The following is a 24,985-nucleotide window of genomic DNA, read 5'->3' on the forward strand; positions in this document are numbered from 1 at the left end:
CATTCCCCCGGTGGGCCCTCCATGCCCCAATCCGACACTGCATAGCCCCGTGCATCACAGAAGGACCCAGATAACAAAATGATAAAGTCTATCTCTGTAAAAGAAAGTAGATGAGAGCTAAAGCATACCTCCCAACATGACCCTCTCCAGGAGGGACACAATGCTCTGCTTCTGGACTTTTCTATTAATTTATGATTGCCAACAGCTGTTTTGAACAGGTTAATGGATAAGAAAGGTGTTTCAGCACAGGTGATGGCAATCATACAGTAAGAGGGAAGTCCAGGAACAGAGCATTCTGTCCCTCCTGGAGAGGGTCATGTTGGGAGGTATGTTAGCCTACCACACTGCCTCCTCCTGGGGAAGGGTGCAGCAAGGTAGGCAACCATGCATAAAATATGTGGACAAACAAAAGCAACTCTTGTCCCTCACCACACAATTGAACCTAAGGATGACATATAAACACAACTTCATTTACTACGTCATTCTTAATGTCTCAATAAGAAACTTTTGGCCTAGGGGTGCCGTGAAAAACATTCTGATAATCTAGGGTGCCGTGATTCAAAAAGTTTGTGAACCACTGGCATATAGCATTGCTATTAGATACAGCATACTTACCTAATTTGCTGCCCCCTCCTCCGGGAGGAGGCAGCCTTGTAGGTGCATGGGGGCGTGGCCGGCAGCAGGATGGCCATTCCGGGGGCGTGGCCAACAGGGTAGTGGACAGTCCAGGGGCGTGGCATCAGGATTGTGTCATCGTGGCTCTGCCCCTCGCTATGTAGTGCAGAGAAGAGGTGCTGTATAGCGGGGGGCGGAGCTACGATGACGCGAATCGCGTCCTCTGACCCCCTCAGACCGCCTACTTGTTCTCTGCTGCGGGCGGCCGAGGAGGTTCGTGGAGGGGCAGCACGGAAAGTGGGAGGCTTGCCCACCTTCCCGGGGGTCGGGAGGGCCACCCAATTTTCGGGAGCCTCCCGGCCATTCCGGGAGGGTAGGCAAGTATGAGATACAGTGTTTAGGGGTCGCTAAATGTAAAAGCAATACATGTGCTATACACAAACTCTTTTTAATGTGACACAATAGAATTACCTGTACATATATATTTCTCACGTGTTGCAATTTATGCAACATGTAAACCTGACCAAAAAAACTTTAGCATACCTCCCAACATGATCCACTCCAGGAGGGACAGAATGCTCTGCTCCTGGACTTCCCTCTTAATGTATGATTGCCATCACCTGTGCTGAAACACCTTTCTTATCCATTAACCTGTTCCAAACAGGTGCCATCAATCATAGATTAAAAGTCCAGAAGCAGAGCATTGTGTCCCTCCTGGAGAGGGTCATGTTGGGAGGTATGCAATGACCATGAATAATTTGAATTGGTTCTGGCCAACCAATCCAAGACAACCCTGCAAGTGTCCCAAGGCACCCCAGAGTGATAAGGCACACAGTGTGAGAACCACCGCTATATGCATTATAAATGTATTGCTTTGCAAATGTTGGGATACAAACAAATAGGCAGCCTGTGGGAAAATGAGAACCACTGATACAGACGAGGAGGACAGTATAAGGACATATGCAGGATATCATGTAGTGGATGGCATTATACAGGGGAGGAATGTCACTGTAAGAAGGGGCAGGTCAGTATATAGGGAACACATCATTACACAGAGATGCTGATACCATATAGGGGACACAATGATTTTTGAATCAACACAGTCAGGAACATAGTCACATCCGGGACATTAGGTTACCGACTTCCGGTACTGTGCAGCACACAGGAACACGTTTCCGGCGCACTTCCGCATTGCGTTTCACCACCATGAATCCTTCCGGGTTATTGCGTTCCATTCTGCGGAAGTGCTCTGGCCCTGCCTGGCTTCCGTACTATTGAGGTGGCCTCAGCTCTTCCACGTCACCGAGCGAGCGATCCTCTGACACCCGGCCGAGAGCAGGTAACCTCACCCGGCACCCTCTCCCTGGTACACCCGCACCCCCTGCCCACCCCAGCTGGTGTCCCCAGATATCCTGTGACCCTCACAGGCTGCCTGTTACCCCGTATCTGGGTCCCCACTCCAGTACCTCCAACTGAGGGTCTGAGCTCTCTGCCCCCCTCTGACTCCTACCCCCCTGTATATCCGGGTACTCACCCTCCCTGCAGCCCCCTGATACAGCTCTGGTGCAGACAGCCCCCATTACATCTGCAGGCAGCCCCCTCCCCTATCAACGGGCACCCCTGTTATATCTCCAGGTACCCCACTCCCCTCTTATTTCCATGGGTTGCCCACTTTATTTTCAGACACTTCCTAGTTATATCTCCAGATGCCCCCCCTACCCATTATATCTCCAGATGCCCACCCGCCTCCCGTTATATCTCCAGGTCTGTCCCCCCAGTAATGTCTCCAGGTGTCGTCTTCCCCCGTTATATCTCCACTGTTAACCCAGGGTCTGCTCTTTAGTGACCTGTATGAATGTGGTGGATGAAGTGGTGGTCCACAGAAACGTACCATTGGGGTCTCTGTTGTACTGTAGATTGACCCGTCCCTCCTCCCCGTTTGTAGGGACTGGTGTCACTGCAATGGTACTTGTCTAATGGATCTCATGGCTCTCATGCTGACCAAATGATCACTGTTCCATAGGGCCAGAAACCTGCCGGAAACCAAGCACCGTCTGGAGACCCCAGCCAGTGGCAGCCATGACAGCCGCTGAGAATGTCTGTTATACCCTCATCAATGTCTCCATGGACTCGGAGCCTCCATCGGAGATCACCCTGAAAACTGACCTGGGTAAGACGTCTCCCCTGTGTTACTAAGTTGCATCTATGTCCATAAGTGATGACCAGGTGATGAGTGTGAAAGAGAGGAAAGGATAATGTATTCTGTCCTATAAGATGAGCCGTCACGGTGCCTCTGTGATTCTTTCCTGGGGGGGAACACAGCAGTATTTGGAGAGAGACCCTCTGGCTTTGACGTTAAATTTGATAGATGCAAAAAAAAAAAAAAAAATTCCAATCATATAATTATTGTTGCTGGACCTGGTAAGTTCTGCACACAGGACAATGCAACACACAGTCATATCTCATGCAATCTGGCCACCTACCTGCATAGCCACAGAAATGAAGCCGGTGGCCACATGGGGCCCGTTTATGATTATTGGAGGAAACGACCTTTCTTACTAAAATTGCAGTTAAGTAACAGTAATTAGCTTCAGTTACACTTTACTCTTGTTGGCGTAATAAGATATGTTTACTTTGCACCTATATAAAGTGTACAGGTCTTGCAGGTTAAGATGGAGATATACTAATGTCTTACCTGATGTATGGAACACTGGAGCAGATGTATTAACCTGGAGAAGGCATAAGGAAGTGATAAACCAGTGATAAATGCAAGGTGATAAACATACCAGCCAATCAGCTCCCATATGTAAATTAACAGTTAGGAGCTGATTGGCTGGTGCATTATCACCTTGCACTCAACACTGCTTTATCACTGGTTTATCACTTCCTTATGCCTTCTCCAGGTTAATACATCTACCCCCTTGTATGTTGATTGTGCAACGTTGTCCTGTTTGCCCGCAGAGAAGGGGGATGTGAAATCGAAGACTGAGGCTTTGAAGAAAGTGATCATCATGATCCTGAATGGGGAGAAGCTGCCGGGACTCCTCATGACCATCATTCGCTTCGTGTTACCCCTTCAGGACCACACCATCAAGAAACTTCTCCTCGTCTTCTGGGAGATCGTTCCCAAAACCACTCCGGACGGGAAGCTGCTGCAGGAGATGATTCTTGTGTGTGATGCCTACAGGAAGGTAGCGCCTCTCACCTTTCTTATGTAGCGGTGGGGTTTTGTTCTTGTCCTGAGTCTGACGTTCCGTCAGTTTCAGATATTTACTGTACGGCATGTCCTGCGATAACGGGAAGAGCCCTTGGTTTCTCTCTGTGGGGGAGATGTACTAAACTTTAGTGAGTGATAAAGTGGAGATAAACATAGCCTTTAACACAGCAGTTGGGAGCTGATTGGAGAGAGATAAAGTACTAACCAATCAGCTCCCAACTGCCGTGTTAAAGGCTATGTGGCCCTGGGGATGAGAGGAAATAAATCTCAGGTTCTGCAGAAGAAATACAGAAGTTACTATGGAGCAATATGTCAGTGTTTTTATCTAAGTCAGGGAATGGGGAACCTTCGGCCCTCCAGCTGTTGTTGAACTACACATCCCAGCATGCCCTGCAACAGTTTTAGCATGGCCAAATAGCAAAACTGTAGCAAGGCATGCTGGGATGTGTAGTTCAACAACAGCTGGTGGGCTGCAGGTTCCCCATCCCTGATCTAAGTGATATTTGTCTCTTCCCAATGAGTGAAATCTGTTTCTAGTAGGATTCTGCTTCTGTCCTTTCCCATTCCCTCTGCCTGAAAGCCCTGCGTCCATCAGCCAGTGCGGCATCCAGTTGATCATCCAGGATCATAACTGTTTATTAGGCCACTTATTGGTATTGAGGGATGTTTTTTATTTGGGGCGGCTGGTGGGTTGTGGCAATCTTAGTTCTAGAGGAGCTTGTTATTGGTACCTCTTCATAGACCGTTATTCCTGCAGTCAATGTGGAATTATGGGGTCATTCCGAGTTGCTCGCTTGCTAGCAGTTTTTAGCAGCCGAGCAAACGCATTGTCGCCGCCCATCGGGCGGTGTATTTTCGCTGTGCAGAAGTGCGAACACTTGTGCAGCAGAGCGCCTGCAAAATAATTTTGTGCAAAACAAGACCAGTCCTGTAGTTACTCTTCGTGTGCGTTGATTCTAACAACGGAAGGACCGCTTTTGGCGTCACACACCCGCCCAGCGAACGCCCAGTCACGCCTGCGTTTTTTTAAGCACTCCCTGAAAACGGTCAATTGACACCCAGAAACGCCCACTTCATGTCAATCTTCCTGCGTTCGGCCGTGCAAGTGGAATGTTCGTTACACTCTGTGCAAACCCACGATGCTCATTGTTCCCGTACGACGCGCCTGCGCATTGCGGTGTATGCGCAGAAATTCCGATTTTTATCCTGATCGTTGCGAACAACGGCAGCTAGCGATCAACTCGGAATGAACGCCTATGTGCCCAAGCTCCTTTTCCATTCTTCCTGTCTCTGTGATTTCCCTGTGAATAAATTCTAAGCTCCTAACACTGATTTACAAAGAGCAGAAGGCAGGAGATGAGTCTGCGCCAATCTGTATGTTTATTGGCTGACCTGAACCATTAAAGACTTTTTATATGTTTGTGAATTTTGTCTTCCAAGGATCTCCAACATCCCAATGAGTTCATCCGGGGCTCCACCCTGCGCTTCCTGTGTAAGCTGAAGGAGGCCGAGCTGCTGGAGCCGCTAATGCCCGCGATCCGAGCGTGTTTGGAACACCGGCACAGTTACGTCAGGAGGAATGCGGTGCTTGCCATATACACTATATACAGGTGAGCAGTGAGTGCTGACGCACGGATGTACCTTGGTAGTGTAACGGTAAGATTCCTGGTCACTGCGTAGCTTGTGTTTTCTGTCCGCAGAATTTATCTGCTGTTTCCAGTATGTCACCTTCATTTCTCTCTCCAGAAACTTTGAACATCTCATCCCGGACGCCCCAGAACTCATCCATGACTTCCTGGTGAATGAGAAAGACGCAAGCTGCAAGAGAAACGCTTTCATGATGCTGATCCACGCTGACCAGGTACAGGCGTCCGCCTGGGACACCTAGATTAAGACGCGGAATGATATCGAGGATTATTAAAATGATTTTAGTCTTCCTTATGCAAATAATTCATAATAAAGGATTCATTGAACTCAGAACATTAAAAAAAAAATTACCAATCCAAAATGAGCTTTTACTGGCGTAGTGCAGTGAGATATTTGAAATCTGGCATTTGATTGGCTGCAGGGAGCGATGTTGTTTCTCCTCTTATTTTATAATGGATGATCTTGATACCTGGAAAATTTGTCCTATTATTACTTTTCGAGCAGCTTGTGTGGTTATAATGAGAATTGTATGGTATTGTCTCTTTATATGACCCCATTAGAGAGTATGACTGATCCCGACAGTACTTTGTAGTTTTCATACATACCTTATATTTTGGAAATGTTATCCGTGTTGTACTATACGTGTATTATTATGCAGTACCTGTAATTATATATAATGTTCCTTATATGTTGCTGCATTTATACATATACGCTTGGTGTTTGGTTCAACGCTACTGCCTCACAGCACTGAGGTCTTAGGGTCGATTCCCTCCAAGGCTCTATTTGTGTGGAGTTTGTATATTCTCCCTGTGCTTGCATGGGTTTCCTCCGGTTACTCTGGTTTTCTCCAAAATTCCAAAAACCTCTGTTAGGTTAATTGACTTCTGACAAAAATTAACCTTAGTTTATGTATGTGTATAATCTCCTATATAATAGCCCAGATCTGTCACTCTGTGACTGTGTGGCAAACGCTGGGCGTGGCTAGGAGCTCTCATTGGGTAAACGCCAGGGTAGATCCTCCCCCTGGTGATGTCAGAGGTCACTTCACGAACTTGGTTTTAGAAATAACCTTAGCCACAGGTCTGTCACACCCTAGGAACTAGGGAGGGTAAATGTGTGTACAGTGCGACTCTTCCACGTGTGAGTGGCGGGGAGAGGTCAGTGCGCGGTGGCCGAGGTGCGGCGGTGGGGGCCTGGTCACCAATTTTCTGTGCCTTTGCTGTGTGTGTTCTCCCTGCGGCCATGGTCTGGTTCGGATGCAGCCACAGTGCTCCTGTCAGGCGTGTACATTCCAGTGGCGGATATCGCTGTTGCGCCTGTGTGTAGGGCACGCGCCTCCACCGCCAGAGGAGGGGATATAACATGAATGTTCTGTGGGGCTCCGGGCCGGTGTTTAGCCTTTGCCAAGTTGCTGCCGCTGCCTTGAAGCGGTGCTGCAGAGGAAGCGCCGTAGCGTGTCGCTACAGCACCGAGGAGAGGGGGCGGTTCCACAACGGAGAGTACCGGCTGTACTTCAGTAAGTAGCGCGGCTACATCAGCGGGGGGCTACAGGAGGCCGGCAGTGTGCTGCTGCTCTCCCCTTTCCTGCCGTGCTCAACACATGGCCCGGCTCAGCGCTGCCTGTCTCCGGGAGAGCTCTGCTGCTGTGTCCAGGCTCTGCTGGTCATGACCTTGCACCCCCATCTGTCACCTATGCTGTGCCTGTGTCCCCTATACTGTCACCTCTGCAATATCCCGGCAGGATGCACCTCACGCAACCCCTCACCTCCCTCAACCGCAGCACCACCGCACCCTCCCCTCCTACTGCACCCCTGCAACCGCCCCTCCCCCACCCGCGGCAACTCTGCAACCACCTCTACCACCCCCAGGCACCCTACCCCATCCGCGTCTATCCCACACCCCCCACTTCCCCAACCACAGCACCTCCGGCCCCCTCCCCCATCTGCCAACTCCACCTGCAGCTTCTACAGACACCCCCCTTCCCCCTCCCCGAAGCACCCGGACCCCCCTCCCCACCATCCGCGTCTATCCATCACCCTCCACTCCCCCAACCACAGCACCTACTAGGTGATTCATCGTGCCCTGCGTGCGCTGTTGACACCGTCACAAGGGGCTATGGCCCCTTAACCATCGCACGCCCTTTGTCCGTGCAATATTTAACCAATCACAAAATTATGTTTGGAGGTAATACTCCATATAATAAAAATATTGCATGCCCCAAGGCCGTGCAAGGATTATGGGGGCGTAGCCCCTTGCGATGGTGTGAAGAGCGGCCGTATGGCGCAATGAGCCACCTAGTCATATATAATATGTAATAAGAATATAGAGTGTGAGCTCCACTGGGACAGGGACGGATGTGAATGGCCAAATATTCTCTGTGTGTGCTGTATACATGGGATGTAGTCAGAATCCCTGCGTTCAAAATACCGACGCCGGAATCCCAACCGCCAGAATGCCGGCAGCAGCGCCACAGCTATTCCCTCTCCTGGGTGTCCATGAGCCCGTAGTGTGGCGGGTGCAGTGAGCCCGCAAGGGGCTTAGTTGCAATTGCCCCCCCCCCCCCTGTCGGCATTTTGGCGCTTGGGATTCTGTTGTCGGAATTTTGATTGCCGGGATTTCTACAGCCGGGTTCCTGTACCCATGGCGTATACATAGCTGGTAATAAAGTATTTAGCAGTAGCGAGTATGTATGTTGTTCTGGGCACAATTGATGTGATGTCTGTCTCTGACCCCCCGCAGGACCGGGCTCTGGATTATCTCAGCACCTGCATTGATCAGGTTCACACGTTCGGGGACATCTTACAGCTGGTGATTGTGGAGCTGATCTACAAGGTGCGTATATGTAACGTCACCATCTCTTGTTGTGTCACAGCCCTTTCTCAATGTAATGACTCTTATAGTCGTTTCCCGGTGTAGTCTCTGATGTTCAGGTGAGTGTGGCCCTCTGACCCCAGTGTCCTTATATCCGAGTGCGTGTATCCCAGATCCGGGAGACACCGCAGTGCCGCAGCCAGTATTAAGTCACACGCTAAACTGACTTTCAGTAACTAGAATATAAATGTCTTCTCGGATATTTCAAAGTCTTTCAGGGGAGGGGTATCAAGCCTTGGAGTTAGATCAAGTGGAGAAGTTGCCCAAAGAAACCAATCAGCATCTAACTGTCATTTCATGGAGTGTGCTTGATAAACGACAGCTAGAAGCTGATTGGGCAACTTCTCCTCCACTTTATCCCTCTCCAAGACTTGATACATTTCCCCCCCTATATCAATGGAAAGCAAATTGCAAAACTTTTATTAAAGAAATGGAAAAGTTACAACACCATACAAAGGGGGTTGCATGGGCGCTGTGCTATTTGCAAAAGGTAGCGTAATAGCCGTCTGGGTGTTGTGCCCTGGTAAGCCACGCTCCCAGCCTTTCCTGTAACCTTACATTTGTATCCCGCTAGGTGTGTCACGCCAACCCCTCAGAGAGAGCCAGGTTCATCCGCTGTATCTACAACCTCCTGCAGTCATCCAGCCCGGCCGTGAAATACGAGGCAGCTGGGACACTGGTGACACTGTCCAGCGCACCAACCGCCGTCAAGGTGAGACCTGCCTTACAGATTGTATTGTCTAGTTTAGTCCCTATAAGAAGTATATATTACAGAACATTACTCACAGCCATGTTAAAGTTTATGCCTTTGGATCCATTGTTTTATCGTGTGTGATTATTAATAGACAGTGATGGGGTGAGAGTGGATATTTGGGCAGGGTTGGGATTCTTACCACAGATTAGCACCGAAGGCGTTTGAGAACCTCTGTTTAGACAATAAATGATCACGGATGTATTTGCCGGTTTATATAATACTTTACACCTCTTTCTGCAATGACATTTGTGAATCTATTTGGGTCTCTACCAGCTGTCTATATCTGGACGCTGCAGATCTCACCAACTTAGCTTTGTGATATTAGTCGCGTTCCAGCAGTTTGGATGGCGTGGCGATCCCCGGTTACCAGCGGCCCTTACGTTGAGCTTTTTGTTGGTCCATACTTTTGGCTTGTACCTATCACAATCGTTTGGTGCCTGGTCCCTCTACTGGTTTACCTTCGGGGCATAAGTATAGGATGGGTATAATATTTGATACCTTGGCAAGTATTTTTTAATCCAGGGAATCTGACCTTTACTAATGAAACAGCATATAACTTCACATGAATGGCACTTCTCACTAAACAAGATGCACCACATATCCTACAGTAGTACAACAAATATACATATAGCATTCCACGGTATGCTAGTCAGGCACTTAGGATTCATGGCTCCTTCTTAAAGAATATTCACTCTGTTCAATCTCGGTTTAGTTTCTTCTGCCATCAAGACGGTTATCGTGTCTTAATCACAGATACTTGTTGCAGGATCATAGAATTAATAGGTGGCGTATTACAGCTGTAATTGCATTATAGTTGCTGATCTCTGTATGAGTGCCGTTTTTGTATAGGGTGTTAAATATACATTTTGCACATAACATTTTTCTTTTTATGTGACTTGTAGAGCTCTTGATAAATCCTGGGGGTTGTATGGTACAGCAGTTATTAAATAATCAGCCCAAGCCGACTTGTACTGTCATAGTTTAGCCACTGTGGGGCAGTGTTGCACTGGAATCGGGATCATATTGGTCTTTATTTGTGGAATGATATGTATATTTCTCACCTTAATTATATAGATTAGGATGAGGTTCTCTGTGTAGAACGACTTCTGCTTCTGTGAGTTATTGAACGTTTCTGGATGGGTCTTTTTATGAGCGGTGTATTAATCTGATAACTCCTGTATTAATCACTGCGTCCTGCCCAACTAGGCTGCAGCCCAGTGCTACATTGACCTGATCATTAAGGAGAGCGACAACAATGTAAAGCTGATTGTGCTGGATCGTTTGGTGGAGCTGAAAGACCACCCATCCCACGAGCGTGTTCTGCAGGTGAGGTTCCCTGTGGTTTTTAGTATAATGTAATTCACAAGAAAATCTGCCGCTCAGTATCTCTCAGATGCCGGTTCTGCACTGTGGGAACTTAAAGGGTTAAAGTAGATGTCACAGGACTGTAGTATCCCCACTGCTTTCATACTCTCGGGTTGTGCAGGTGTGGATTAGTCTGTGGCCTCCAGAGTGTGATCACCAGGTAAAATATGGCAATGTTACACAACCAACTCTTAAAGCAGGGGGAAGGCAACTGGTGGAACTACACATTCCAGCATGCCCTGCCACAGTTTTGTCATGCACTAACACCAAAACTGTGACTGGGCATGCTGGAGTGTGTAGTACCACAGCAGCTGAAGTGCCACAGGTTGTCTGCCTTTGTTTTAACGGATGCTCCAGAGTGGTTTTCATTTACAATCCCACAATTGGTGGTTTTTTGTTTGTTTTTTAAATTAAGTTATTACCAACTTTTAATCTGATTGGAAAATAAGCACGTAATTAAATTGTGTCTAACATATCTACTTGTGAGCGCTAACATATCTACTTTTCAGCCAATGTGTAAAGTCGGTATAGAAAGAGGATAATCTGAGCTCTCTGATCCACCTGTCGCCACTACAAATAGTCACTGTTACGCCATAGTTATTTCCTGTATGGGAGATATTGCTGATCTGTATATTAGCCTGTGCTACTAGAGACGAAGTGATAGGTTCCAGTGCTGCGTATTAGCTATAGGGTAGCAGAAGGAATATAAAATAATCCCAGCGTATGAGATCTGTGGACTTTCCCACGGAGACTCCCTCTTACGTCCTCATGTGTTAGAGCATGGAACTCTCCCAGCATAACATGTCTCATACTGGCTACATTTTTTTGGGGGGGGGATAATCCTTTAATTATATCTTTAGGTAGATTGTTATTAATATTGTGACAGCGAGTCACTCATGTGCTCTGTATCCATATTAATGTCTGTATCTCACACACAGGATCTGGTCATGGATATCCTGAGAGTCCTCACCACCCCGGACCTGGAGGTGCGCAAGAAAACCCTTCAGCTGGCACTGGACTTAGTGTCCTCGAGGAATGTGGAAGAGGTATAATCTACTGTCCTCTAAGTATACCCAGCTGTCTTTATGGAGAGCTTTGGGGGGGGCTCACAGAACGGTCTCTTTACAGATAGTTTTGGGCGGGGGGGGGTCACAAACTGTCTCTTTAATGAGGGGGGGGGGGCTTGTCAATGAATAGCTGTTATATGGAGTGCCGGGAGATTGCTACAGAACAATCTTTATATGGAGACCTGAGAGTTCAGCCCAGAATGGTCTTTATACGCAGAGCTTGGTGGGGGATGTCATAAAATAGTCTTTTTTTTTTTTTTTTTTTTTTATCTGAGGGGGTGGGTTACAGATCTATAATGAAGTGCTGGGAGGGGCTCAGAACTGCCTTTTTATGGAGATTTGGTGGTGCGTCACAGAACTGTATATAGAGAGCTGTTTGTCACACATTTGTCTGTGTTCAAGTTGGTGATTGTCCTGAAGAAAGAAGTAATAAAGACTAACAACGTGACAGAGCACGAAGACACAGATAAGTACAGACAGCTCCTGGTCCGCACCCTCCATTCCTGCAGTGTCCGCTTCCCGGATATGGCCGCCAACGTCATTCCTGTGGTGCGTAGGATGTCTCTGAAGTGTGATTTCTATATCACTTACTGGTCTTTTATTAATCTTAAATGTCAAATTACCATTTTTTATGTTAAACACATCACTTTCTGGATAACATGTTATCAGTCTGTGCCCTTTGTTGGTGGCATGTTATACAGGGGAGGACAGGGGTTCGGCAGCTTTCTGCAGCACAGAAAACCTGCGCTCTGCATCAGTAACTGGGAGGAGGAATTAATTTTGTCATTTACGTTTTCGTACAGTCCTCTGAATTATATTGCGGTCATATATTTTTAAGCCTGCACTCTGCTTTAGTGATAATAATGATCATTATCAGTAATATTGTAATGATTATAGTAATGATACTACGGCCACATTTCCAAAAACATCTCGCAATACAGCTGCTTCCGCTGTGTACAGGTCATCGGCGCATGTTATAGTCACCACTGTAGTTTCTGTGTGTCCGAACGTTTCCTAAAGCCTCATCGGTGGTGACCGTAGCTGATTTGTAACATTAGGAATGGTGTCGGCTGTTATTGCTGGGTTTGCGTTGCTCCTTTGGGTTAGCGCTGTAACATGTGACATCGCGTTCTCTTGCCAGCTGATGGAATTCCTGAGCGACAGCAATGAGGCAGCCGCCGCAGATGTCCTGGAGTTTGTGCGAGAAGCCGTTCAGAGATTTGATCACCTGCGGACGCTGATTGTGGAGAAGATGCTGGACGTTTTCCACGCCATTAAGTCCGTCAAGTAAGTTACCTGCCCCCCACTGTAACTTTTGGGCTTGTTATTTGGATGGTACAAGTTCTCCCAATGCCATCAGTGCGGTGAATTATGCATTTAAATTCCTTTTGCCATCTGAGGACTCATTGATGGCTTCCTGTCTGCTCATTATCGATTTGTAAATAATGAACATCACAGCAGACAGAGGAGTAAAGAAAAGACTCCCGGAATAAGAGGAGGATAATCTGTTTTTCAGGATTTACCGGGGGGCGCTCTGGATTCTAGGAGAATACTGCAGCACCAAAGACGACATTCAGAGCGTGATGACGGAAGTGCGGCGGTCTCTCGGAGAGGTGGGTGCCGCAGCGACCTGATACAGACCATCTGACTCTCTGTATGGAAACTTGTCATCGTTCTGTCCTGTTTTTTCTGCAGATCCCAATTGTAGAGACGGAGCTTAAGAAGGAGTCTGGGGAAACGAAGGCGGAGGAGGAAGTTACTGTTGGCCCAGCCCAGAAACTGGTGACAGAAATGGGCACCTATGCCACTCAGAGTGCCCTCAGCAGCTCCCGGACCACAAAGAAAGAGGAGGAAAGGTTTGTTGCAGCATTTTTCTCTTTGTTTTCTTTTGCCTTCATATTAGGTTTTTAGGTATGGTGCCCGTACAACACCTGGAGAGCAGCAGGTGTGAGAACCAAACTGGGCCTGGGTTCCAGAGTAACGCGTATCATGCACACCAGTGTATACACAGCAGGCTTTGTCCTGGTAAATGCTGGCCGTTCTAGAGATCACTGTCTTTATGGAATGTGCATCCTCTGTATACACGTCGGTGATGTATACCACGTTCCACCTTACCGCCCTCATTGTAGGATTAGGACACCGCTATATAGGTCAATGGCGATACGACGGCAGCCATACAGGCTTTGTGTATGAAGGGGGTCACAGCGCTTTATTGTATTCATTCATCATTTCCGGTTTGTCCCCCAAGTTCAGTTTTGATACTGGTGGAAATAGAACAACCTGTAGTTCCTCAGATCATCAGACTCTTTACAGCAGCACAGATAGTTTCAGGACATGTTCGAGCTGATCTTGCGGGCTGGGAGCGGCCTGTCCACGGTTTCCGTTTGGATCGTCGACCATGTTAAGGTCGACAGTCATTAGGTCGACCACTATTGGTCAACATTGACATGGTAGACACATGAAAAGGTTGACATGGCTTTTTTTTAAAAAAAATAAAAAAATTAGATTTTTAACTTTTTCATACTTTGCCATCCACGTGGACTACGATTGAGAATAGTAACCTGTGCCGAGCGCAAGGCGGTAGCGGAGCGAGGCGCCTTGCCCGCAGGGGACGGGGTACACTATTTGGGGTTCCTGGTCATGTTACGGAAAAAATGACATCAAAAACAGTTCAAAGGGCCATGTCGACCTTTCAATGTGGCGACCATTTGTATGTGTCAACCGTTTGTCCATGTCGGCCATGTCAGTGTCGATCAATAGTGGTCGACCTAATGACTGCCGACCTTAATATGGTCTACCATTCATACCGGAACTGCTGTCCACTCGTCTTGTAGAGGACTGCATGTGATGGGGGTACATCCGATTCCAGTGGGAACCTTCTCCTTTCTGAGTAACGGTTCTTCTGGATAACTCAGTACAGATGTGTCCATGTACATCTATCCTCAAATCACTCCAAAGTTGGGGAAGAGGTACACAATCCAGGTTAATAAAAACGGTTCCGATACAAGTGACATCATTACGCTTATTCCTTTGTGATAAAAACAATCCTAATTACGCAATTGCACACAATTTGCAAACTAACATGCAAAGTTGAGGAAACAATGGGGGATATCCAATTAGCCCTGATAAGCCGGCGCGTGGCGCGGCTTATCAGGGATTTTGTTTCACCTGCCTCCGGCAGGCGAAGCAGAGTCCCCGGAAACAGCCCCGTTTTTGTCTGAAAACGGGGCTGTTTCACACGAAAACACACAGGTTTCACTGAACTTGTGTGTTTTCGGGAGAAGGGTTTTTTCTTCTTTTTTACAGGCGATCCATCTGGATAGCCTGTAAAAAAAAAAAATATCGGTGAAACATCGGAAAAAAGTCAGAAAAACGCTAGTTTTTCGGACCCGATGTTTTACCGGGGATAATTGGATAACCCCCAATGAAGGAAAAAGCTGCAGGAACAAGAACGCAGCACCGGATTCATGCCAGACACCTCGCAGCGTATGGCACTAGAGGGTAGGTGGATGAGGACACAGCTGTACAGTATGAAACAGACATTTATTGGCTTTCTATACAATTGTGTTCATAATATTGCCTAGTTACGCTTCTTGTACCGGCGGCTCACAGTCAGGTCATGCTGTGTAGATCCCGTATTAGAACCAGAGCTTGTATCAGACTAAATGACCTATTGACCATTTGTGCCCCTGCTGGAGAGAGGTGTTAGTGCAGCATAAGTGATAGAAGCCTGATGGAAAGTGCATAGAGCAGTTGTGGTATAATTGCCCTTCTCCTTTCTCCCCCAGGCCGCCCCTTAGAGGATTTCTGCTGGACGGGGACTTCTTTGTGGCTGCCTCTCTCGCCACCACGCTGACCAAGATCGCACTGCGATACGTGGCTTTGGTTCAGGAGAAGAAGAAACAGAATGTAGGCATAACATGAATGACCCTGATCAGCTGAAGAAATGCTGTGTACTAATGGGGGATTGGGGGGGTGACCAGGCTGAGACAGGGGCACGTGGATGGAACTACTGGACTGGTTTTAATAGTTTTTCATAATGCTATTCTCACCTGTTGCCTTATGGCTGAAATACAGCATTTACATGTTTACTTTTCCCTGCAGTGTTAGCAGTCATCTGTTCTACTGTGACTAGAACGGAGTGATAACTGCTAGTCTGTTGTAAAGAGAGAACTTAAGGGGTGAAGATCTTGGACTAATATTTACCTTACCACGAGCAGATATGGTAAATTGCGCCTATATGCTGTATTTCAGCCATAAGACGGTATAAAAATGCTTAATAATCGTGAATTTCAAATCATCTCATCAAATGGGAATGGGAACCAGAAGTCCAATGAGTGCCTTTGCTGCGTATATCTGATACATACATGCACTCAATCCTAATGTTCGTCTCTGGTCCCTTAGTCCTTTGTCGCCGAAGCGATGCTTTTGATGGCCACCATCATCCACCTGGGCAAGTCCTCTCTCCCCAAGAAGCCCATCACCGATGATGATGTGGACAGGATCTCATTGTGTCTGAAGGTTCTCTCGGAATGTTCTCCTCTGATGAACGAGATCTTTAATAAGGAGTGCCGCCTGTCGTTGTCCCACATGCTCTCCGCCAAGCTGGAGGAGGAGAAGCTCTCGCAGAAGGTGACTCCAGCCAACTTGTTTCTCAATATCAAATATAAACCTGGTTTTATACCTGAGATAGGAGAAATGGAGGTACTCCGGGTCCTAGATGTTTTTCATTATCTCCATTGGTTATCAGAGTAATCGGCTGTAGAAGAGAGGGTTGGTGAATACGTTTGTAGGGGGTTATGCACTAAGGGCAGCTCTAGAGGAGTTTCTCTGATTATTTAGTGTGATTTTCTAATTTCTGTCATTTTATTTATTTCTTCAAATAATAACTACATCTGCGTTCTAAACGTTAACAGAAGGAATCCGAGAAGCGGAATGTGATGGTCCAGCCAGATGACCCCGTCTCCTTCATGCAGCTGACGGCTAAGAGCGAGATGGCGTCGAAGGAAGATCAGTTCCAGCTGAGTTTACTGGCCGCAATGGGAACCACGCTGAGGAAGGAGGCCGCAGATCCTCTGGCATCCAAACTAAATAAAGTACGACTCGCACTTAGCCCTGTATAACGCGTACAGAGAGAGTAACATAAGAAGTAGTCCTGTGCCATTAAGTGGTGTTCTACAGGTCCTGGTAGCGCTTTATTCCCTCCGGTATGGGGGTTGTTTATTATTGTATTATATTTCTCTGTTTAACAATGTATTTATATGAGAGAAAGGAAAGATGTCCTAAGACTCAGTGACTGAGTAGCTGACTCTGGGTCTTGTGTGGCGCTGGAAATACTCAGTGCGGTGTAAGGTGTGGCGCTGGAAATACTCAGTGTGGTGTAAGGTGTGGTGCTGGAAATACTCAGTGCGGTGTAAGGTGTGGTGCTGGAAATACTCAGTGTGGTGTAAGGTCTGACGTGTGGCGCTGGAAATACTCCGTGCGGTGTAAGGTCTGACATTTGGCGCTGGGTATACTCCGTACGGTGTCAGGTCTGACGTTTGGCGCTGGGTATACTCCAGGATTCGGTAAGTAAGAGGAGGTTTAAGTGGGTAACAATCCTAAAACTGAACGTGGGGTGCGCCCAGCAGAGCTGAGTTATGATGCCGGGCCATCTATAAGTGGAGAATGGTGGAGACGACCTCGCCAATCATCCAGTTTACGTTACAGTGTTATTTGGTGTGTCAGTAAAGCAATCAGCATGTTTGGTAGCCAGTGACTAATAATTTACTGCTGGTGCTGGGTGGCCCCTGTAGAAGGTGAGATGATGTGTTGTGTCCTGCGCAGGTGACTCAGCTGACGGGGTTCTCCGATCCGGTATACGCAGAAGCCTACGTACACGTCAACCAGTACGACATAGTCCTGGATGTCTTAGTGGTAAATCAGACCAGCGACACCCTGCAGAACTGCACGCTGGAACTCGCCACACTGGGTAAGGATTGGGATGGTTCAGATTAACCATCAGCTATGGAATTGTTAAAACCTGCCCTGTTTCATGCCAGGTTTTGTATCCATCTTTTGCATTGCACTTTGTCATGAACAGTTTGTCTGTATCGGTTACTATCAGTGGGAGCTGCCGCCTTGTTTTCCACATGAAGCATAAATCTTGTTTCACTAGCATCCATATGGGATACTGGGGATACTTAGTCCGATGGGGTATAGATGGGGTCCAAAGGAGCCGGTGCACTTTAAATTTATAGACTGCTAGGTAAGTAAGCTGTATAAACTAGATATGAGCGGGTTCGGATTTACTTGGTTCAAGTTCTGTTTTCTGGATTTTTCTTATTGGCTATCCAAAACACGTGACACCCGTGAGCCAGTAAGATGCCATTTTGAGATCTAAGTAAAACCGAACGACACTCATTTCTAGTATAAACGTTGCTTCTTCCCGCACCTGAGTGACAGGAGCCTTAGATCACTACTCTGTGGTGCTGGTGATCCTACTCCTCCCACTCTATGGGGTGAATTCAATTCCGGGCGAAGGATGCGAATTGCTGTTGCCACGGTGTTTAAACACCAGCAGTGGCGCCCCATCTTACACACTTCATCCGCCCAAATCCAGAATTTGCACTGAAGTGCTTGTTGCTCTATGGGGAATCAAACACTTTTGTGTGAGATCAGTCTGCCATAAAGTGTGGCTATTGCTGTACTAATTCAGAAGGGCGAATGGATTCGCCCACAGTTGAATTCCGTCCTATAACTCAGTCTGTGGCTTCCTGCTGCCTCCATTCCTCTCCTCTCATCATGTCTCTGCCCCTGTCACATGCAGCCCTGTCCTCACTGACACATCACTCATCTCCTGATATACTCTGTGCTGCTGGGGACCCTGCTCCTCCCACTATATAACTCAGTCTGTGGCTTCCTGCTGCCTCCATTCCCCTCCTCACATCCTGTTACTGCCCCTGTCACATGCAGCCCTGTCCTCACTGACACATCACTCATCTCCTGATATACTCTGTGCTGCTGGGGACCCTGCTCCTCCCACTATATAACTCAGTCTGTGGCTTCCTGCTGCCTCCATTCTCCTCCTCACATCATGTCACATGCAGCCCTGTCCTCACTGACACATCACTCATCTCCTGATATACTCTGTGCTGCTGGGGACCCTGCTCCTTCCACTATATAACTCTCAGCCTGTGACTTCCTGCTGCCTCCATTCCTCTCCTCACATCATGTCACTGCCCCTGTCACATGCAGTCCTGTCCTCACTGACACATCACTCATCTCCTGATATACTCTGTGCTGCTGGGGACCCTGCTCCTCCCACTATATAACTCTCAGCCTGTGACTTCCTGCTGCCTCCATTCCTCTCCTCACATCCTGTTACTGCCCCTGTCACATGCAGCCCTGTCCTCACTGACACATCACTCATCTCCTGATATACTCTGTGCTGCTGGGGACCCTGCTCCTCCCACTATATAACTCGGTCTGTGGCTTCCTGCTGCCTCCATTCTCCTCCTCACATCATGTCACATGCAGCCCTCTCCTCACTGACACATCACTCATCTCCTGATATACTCTGTGCTGCTGGGGACCCTGCTCCTCCCACTATATAACTCTCAGTCTGTGGCTTCCTGCTGCCTCCATTCCCCTCCTCACATCATGTCACTGCCCCTGTCACATGCAGCCCTGTCCTCACTGACACATCACTTATCTCCTGATATACTCTGTGCTGCTGGTGCACCCTGTTTTTCACCATTATATTACTCAGTCTGTGATTTCCTGCTGCCTCCATTCCCATATTTGGGTTTGGCTTCTAGTGACCCCTCAATGTCTCGGATGCTACAAATGGCACAAGAATAACCGAATATTTCTTGGAGTCATAAGGGGAAGGGGGATTCAGTTCTGCACAATAGACCACAATGTCTTAGTGAACCTTTTCGGCCAGTTACTATCGTGCAGTCATCAAGTTTTCCCTCGCACCCCATAGAGGAGATCTTGCCGTTCCGGAACGGCATGTTGAATTGAATTGGGCCCCAAAGAGGATAAATGTGCGCAGTATGGGGGTCATTCCGAGTTGATCGCTCGCTAGCAGTTTTTAGCAGCCGTGCAAACGCATTGTCGCCACCCACAGGGGAGTGTATTTTCGCTTTACAGAAGTGCGAACGCTTGTGCAGCAGAGCGCCTGCAAAAACATTTAGTGCAAAACAAGACCAGCCCTGGACTTACTCTTCGTGTGCGTTGATTCTAACGACGGAGGGACGACTTTTGACGTCACACACCCACTCAGCGTCCGCCCAGCCACGCCTGCGTTTTCCTTGGCACCCTGCGTTTTTCCAGACACTCCCTGAAAACGGTCAGTTGCCACCCAGAAACGCCCCCTTCAGGTCAATCTTCCTTCGTTGTGCCGTGCGACTGAAAGCTTCACTAGAACCTGTGCAAAACCTCGATGCTCTTTGTACCCCTATGTTGCGCATTGCACTGCATATGCATGCGCAGATTAGACGTTTTTTTCACTGATCGCTGCACTGCCAACAATGGCAGCTAGCGATCAACTCTGAATGACCCCCTATGTTGTTATATGGTGTGTGTGTGTGTGTGTGTGTGTGTGTGTGTGTGTATGTGTGTGTGTGTGTATATATATATATATATATATATATATATATATATATATATATATATATATAATATACTTCCCCAGTTGTCAATACCCATTGCTGACAGCAGATGGCAGTACTGTGCTGCTCTGACAGTACAGTGATGGATGTTACAGAGCTTCTGGGGCAATTTGTGATCAGTACATTCTTCTAGTGCTTTGACGCAGCGGTCTGATGTCTGACGCAGCGGTCTGTCTTGCACAGGTGAATACACCGAGGCGCTGCTGTGTGATGTAACTAGCACCCTTGAAATGATTTCCATGTATAAGTGTTTCCGGTGAGTCCGCTCTGCAGTGCTCCGACCACTTACTTGTCCTACCGTCTTCTCTCCCCAGGTGACCTGAAGCTTGTAGAAAAGCCGTCGCCTCTCACCCTCGCGCCGCACGATTTTGCAAACATCAAAGCTAATGTGAAAGTTGCTTCTACAGAGAACGGGATCATTTTTGGTAACATAGGTGAGTCCCGGTATCCTTGCAGCGTCACTCATAAGATTGTGCATTAGGGGGCAGCACTGAGAGCAATCCAGGGTCTGCCCCAGGTACTCTTCCTGCATGGAGGGTGCTGCTGTCATATGCTGCCTACCTGTGCGTACAGCGCACACAGTAATGTGCAGGGAGTAACATCCGGTCTTGCTGTGTGTTACAGTGTATGATGTGTCCGGTGCGGCCAGCGACAGGAACTGCGTGGTCCTCAGCGACATCCACATTGATATCATGGATTACATCCAGCCCGCGGCCTGCACAGACACAGAGTTCAGGCAGATGTGGGCAGAGTTTGAGTGGGAGAACAAGGTAAGTGATCGTACTCGCTTTTGCTTTTCCTCCCCATAATAGTAATTGCTCAGCGGATCTTCCGACGGGAGCCTCTGCCTGCCTTCAGTACTAACGGCTGCATATCCCCATTTTGGTGTATGAATTATATGGGGCGGGGGGGGTCTCGAATGTATTAATCCCAAGGTGGACACCGGGTGATGATCCTCTGCTCTCCTTCCAGGTCACGGTCAACACCAACATCATAAATCTGAACGAATATCTCCAGCACATCCTGAAGTCCACAAACATGAAGTGTCTGACGCCGGAGAAGGTGGGTTCTGTTCCCCAGTCTTATCCTGCTGCCCGCCCCAGACTGCTGTGTCCTGGAGTCCGGGTCTGGTGCCCAATCATTATAGTCTACTATAAGGACTAGTTCTGTATGTGACTTTACAACCTTATGGTACCAGTAGCCGATCGTAACTGTATGTATTTATACTGTATGTATTTATACTGCTGGGAACTGGCCAGAAGGTACTTAATTCCATGTTGCTATGGGCACAATGCACCCTGAATTAGTGATGTTGGCTCCCATATGCCTCCGTCTAATACGTCCTCTTTCATTACTCTTAAAGAGAAAATGCAGTGCACACTCTAAACACTAAAGGGCCCCATACACTTATGCGACATGTCCGTCTGACACGTTGCGGGCGATCACCCTCGGCAGCCTTCCGGAGATCAGGATCGCCCAAGATACATAGTATGCTGTCCTGTTGCATACGATATATCGTGGGCGATCCCAGCCATGCCTCCGGGGTCGGACATGATTGAATGTGCAGCACGGTCAATCTGGAGGATCCAATCCGATGCTCACGGGAACGCATCGGATCGGAAACGCCTCCAAAATGCCCGATTTCATCCGATATATCAGGCCGAATGCCCGAAATCGGATGAAATCGGGCATTATCGTCCTAGTGTATGGGGCCCTTAAGAACACTAGCAATCAGCACTATTAGAATAAACTCTGCAATTTAATGTAGAGTGAAATTCTTAGCATCATTTTTGGCCTCAAAAATACAGGCCCATCTACTATGGCCAGGTGACCTCATCAGGTGGTTCCCTAAAGTTCAAGTCCAGAGCATGGGAACCCCCAGGCCAGCACAGCCCAACTCCCCCCAAGGTATCACACTAGTGAAAAGCAACAGTTTAGGTGTTAAGTGTGCACCTGCATTTTCTTTTTTCTGTATGGCACTACAAGTTTCAGAATGGTAGCACCACTTATTATCTGTAGAATTAGGCTGGTCAGTCACATCTGTTTTAAATAAATAGCATACATGTTATTGGGAAAGGAAACTGAACGTGTCACCAGTTCCATACTGCAATATGCCCATTACCAGTATCAGCAGGGTAGGTTTGCAGGATGTCCCTGTATGGGCACAGATAAGCTACAGCAGGAGTGGCCAGACTTTTTGAGTCGGTGATCTACTTTGAAAGCTGAAAAGCTTTTGTGATCTACCTAGGTGGTATAACAAAAAGGGGCGTGGCCTTGCTGCACAGGATGTAATGACTGTCTCGCACAAAATCACGCATTGGCCCCCTCAGGTAAAAACCTCAAACACATATGCCCCCACAGTGCCAGATACACATATGCCCCCACAGTGCCAGATACACATATGCCCCCCACAGTGCCAGATACACATATGCCCCCACAGTACCAGATACACACATGCCCCCCACAGTGCCAGATACACATATGCCCCCACAGTGCCAGATACACATATGCCCCCCACAGTGCCAGATACACATATGCCCCCACAGTGCCAGATACACACATGCCCCCCACAGTGCCAGATACACATATGCCCCCACAGTGCCAGATACACATATGCCCCCACAGTGCCAGATACACATATGCCCCCACAGTGCCAGATACACACATGCCCCCACAGTGCCAGATACACATATGCCCCCACAGTGCCAGATACACATATGCCCCCCACAGTGCCAGATACACATATGCCCCCACAGTGCCAGATACACACATGCCCCCCACAGTGCCAGATACACATATGCCGCCACAGTGCCAGATACACATATGCCCCCACAGTGCCAGATACACATATGCCCCCACAGTGCCAGATACACACATGCCCCCACAGTGCCAGATACACATATGCCCCCACAGTGCCAGATACACATATGCCCCCCACAGTGCCAGATACACATATGCCCCCCACAGTGCCAGATACACATATGCCCCCCACAGTGCCAGATACACATATGCCCCCCACAGTGCCAGATACACATATGCCCCCACAGTGCCAGATACACACATGCCCCCACAGTGCCAGATACACATATGCCCCCACAGTGCCAGATACACATATGCCCCCCACAGTGCCAGATACACATATGCCCCCCACAGTGCCAGATACACATATGCCCCCCACAGTGCCAGATACACATATGCCCCCCACAGTGCCAGATACACATATGCCCCCCCACAGTGCCAGATACACATATGCCCCCCACAGTGCCAGATACACATATGCCCCCACAGTGCCAGATACACACCGTTTTGCTGCTGTGGTGAGGAGAGCACAGCGTGTGCCTCTCCTGCCTGCCACCAGGCGCCAGTCCGCGAGCTCTGATTGGCTAACGAACCGGTGCCTGATTTGAGATATACACTCCGCCGTCATCGCCGGAGACCAGACTGAGAGGCATGGCGGCAGACAGAGGTGCGCGCTGCGCTCTCCTCACATCTGTGGATGGGCGGCGGATCACGATCGACTGTTTGGCCACCCCTGAGCTACAGTATTATGAATCTGCTTAATCCAGCTCACCTTGATAAAGGGCGCTCCTGATATGTTACCACACCTAATATATACTCTTACCTTGCGTGGTCAGTTTTAGCTAAATGTCAGGTGTCTACCTCCACTTATTATATTTATGTACCTAGGGAGATGAATAGGTGTCATTAGATGTTCTGTCTCCCCCTGCAGGCACTGTCTGGTTACTGCGGGTTTATGGCAGCCAATCTCTACGCCCGTTCCATATTTGGTGAGGATGCGCTAGCCAATGTTAGCATTGAGAAGCCAGTTCACCTCGGACCAGATGCCCCAGTGACTGGGCACATACGAATCAGAGCCAAGAGCCAGGTGAGTGGTAACTGCAAGTTCTGCCTCAGTAATGTGATGATTGCGACCGGAGGAGGATATTGAGGGGGGGGGGGGGGGGGGGGGATTATAATGGTGGTAGTAGCCTTGTTCTCTGGGGTAGTAGCCTTGTTCTCTGGTGCCCTGCTTCCTGTTGGGAACATAACCCAGCCTTGGAGAGCCATTAATTAACAAAACCCATAAATGCCCTTGTTGCCCTGTTCTGCCAAAGTCACAATATACATCGGTAATGAGGATAGAAGATACATAATCCACCTTTGCATGCTAAGATGTATGATAGTTGTTTCCTGCAGGGAAAAAGTGGTCACTGCTGTAATTTATTTAAGGTACCCTCAGTAACGAGAACGGTGTGTTGGAGAATGGAGTACAGATATTATCTGTGTCCTCTCAGGGGGTAATTAGAGACTTGAGTTTTACGCTAATGCAGATTCCTGATAATCGCTCAACTGAGAAATCATCGCCATAGCGCACCTTTCTGAATCAGGCCTTTAATAACATAAGACGGACTCACTGGTCTATAAATGAATGGCTCCTGAGAACCGCCAAAAGATATATCTTCATGACGTCCCAGATGTGTGACCATGTTTCCTCTTTCCCTCCAGGGGATGGCGCTGAGTCTGGGAGATAAGATAAATCTGTCTCAGAAGAAATCGAGTGTATAGACGAAGGTCCTACCCCTCCCCGGGCAGCTTGTCATCAGAACCTGGACCCCCCCCCCCCCCATGTTGTGCTGTCCTTCTCCTCCTCCAACCCAGAGACCCATCTTTATATATTTCATTTTATCTTCTATCAGTACTGTTCACTAACACACCTGAGGCTCTTAATGAAGTGATTGCACGTCTGTGCTTCCCGACCAGTGATATCAACAATAAAAGTGTCTTTTCATTA

At 48.1% G+C, this 24,985-nt stretch overlaps 1 protein-coding gene across 1 annotated transcript; it reads left to right on the top strand.

Annotated features, from left to right (window-relative positions):
* The first annotated feature begins 1,853 nt into the window (after positions 1-1,853).
* On the top strand, positions 1,854-24,985 carry COPB1 (COPI coat complex subunit beta 1). Its single transcript, XM_063946483.1, has 22 exons — positions 1,854-1,954; positions 2,639-2,785; positions 3,577-3,806; positions 5,273-5,442; positions 5,579-5,693; positions 8,219-8,311; positions 8,925-9,062; positions 10,311-10,430; positions 11,408-11,515; positions 11,939-12,085; positions 12,678-12,823; positions 13,053-13,149; positions 13,232-13,392; positions 15,325-15,445; positions 15,941-16,168; positions 16,453-16,632; positions 17,363-17,507; positions 20,508-20,627; positions 20,818-20,963; positions 21,166-21,255; positions 23,924-24,079; positions 24,700-24,985. The coding sequence occupies exons 2-22, from the start codon at positions 2,695-2,697 to the stop codon at positions 24,757-24,759; spliced, it is 2,862 nt and encodes a 953-aa protein (XP_063802553.1). The 5' UTR covers positions 1,854-1,954; positions 2,639-2,694; the 3' UTR covers positions 24,760-24,985.

Source organism: Pseudophryne corroboree, chromosome 11 (genome assembly GCF_028390025.1).
Source record: "Pseudophryne corroboree isolate aPseCor3 chromosome 11, aPseCor3.hap2, whole genome shotgun sequence".
Classification (NCBI taxonomy): Eukaryota; Metazoa; Chordata; class Amphibia; order Anura; family Myobatrachidae; genus Pseudophryne; species Pseudophryne corroboree.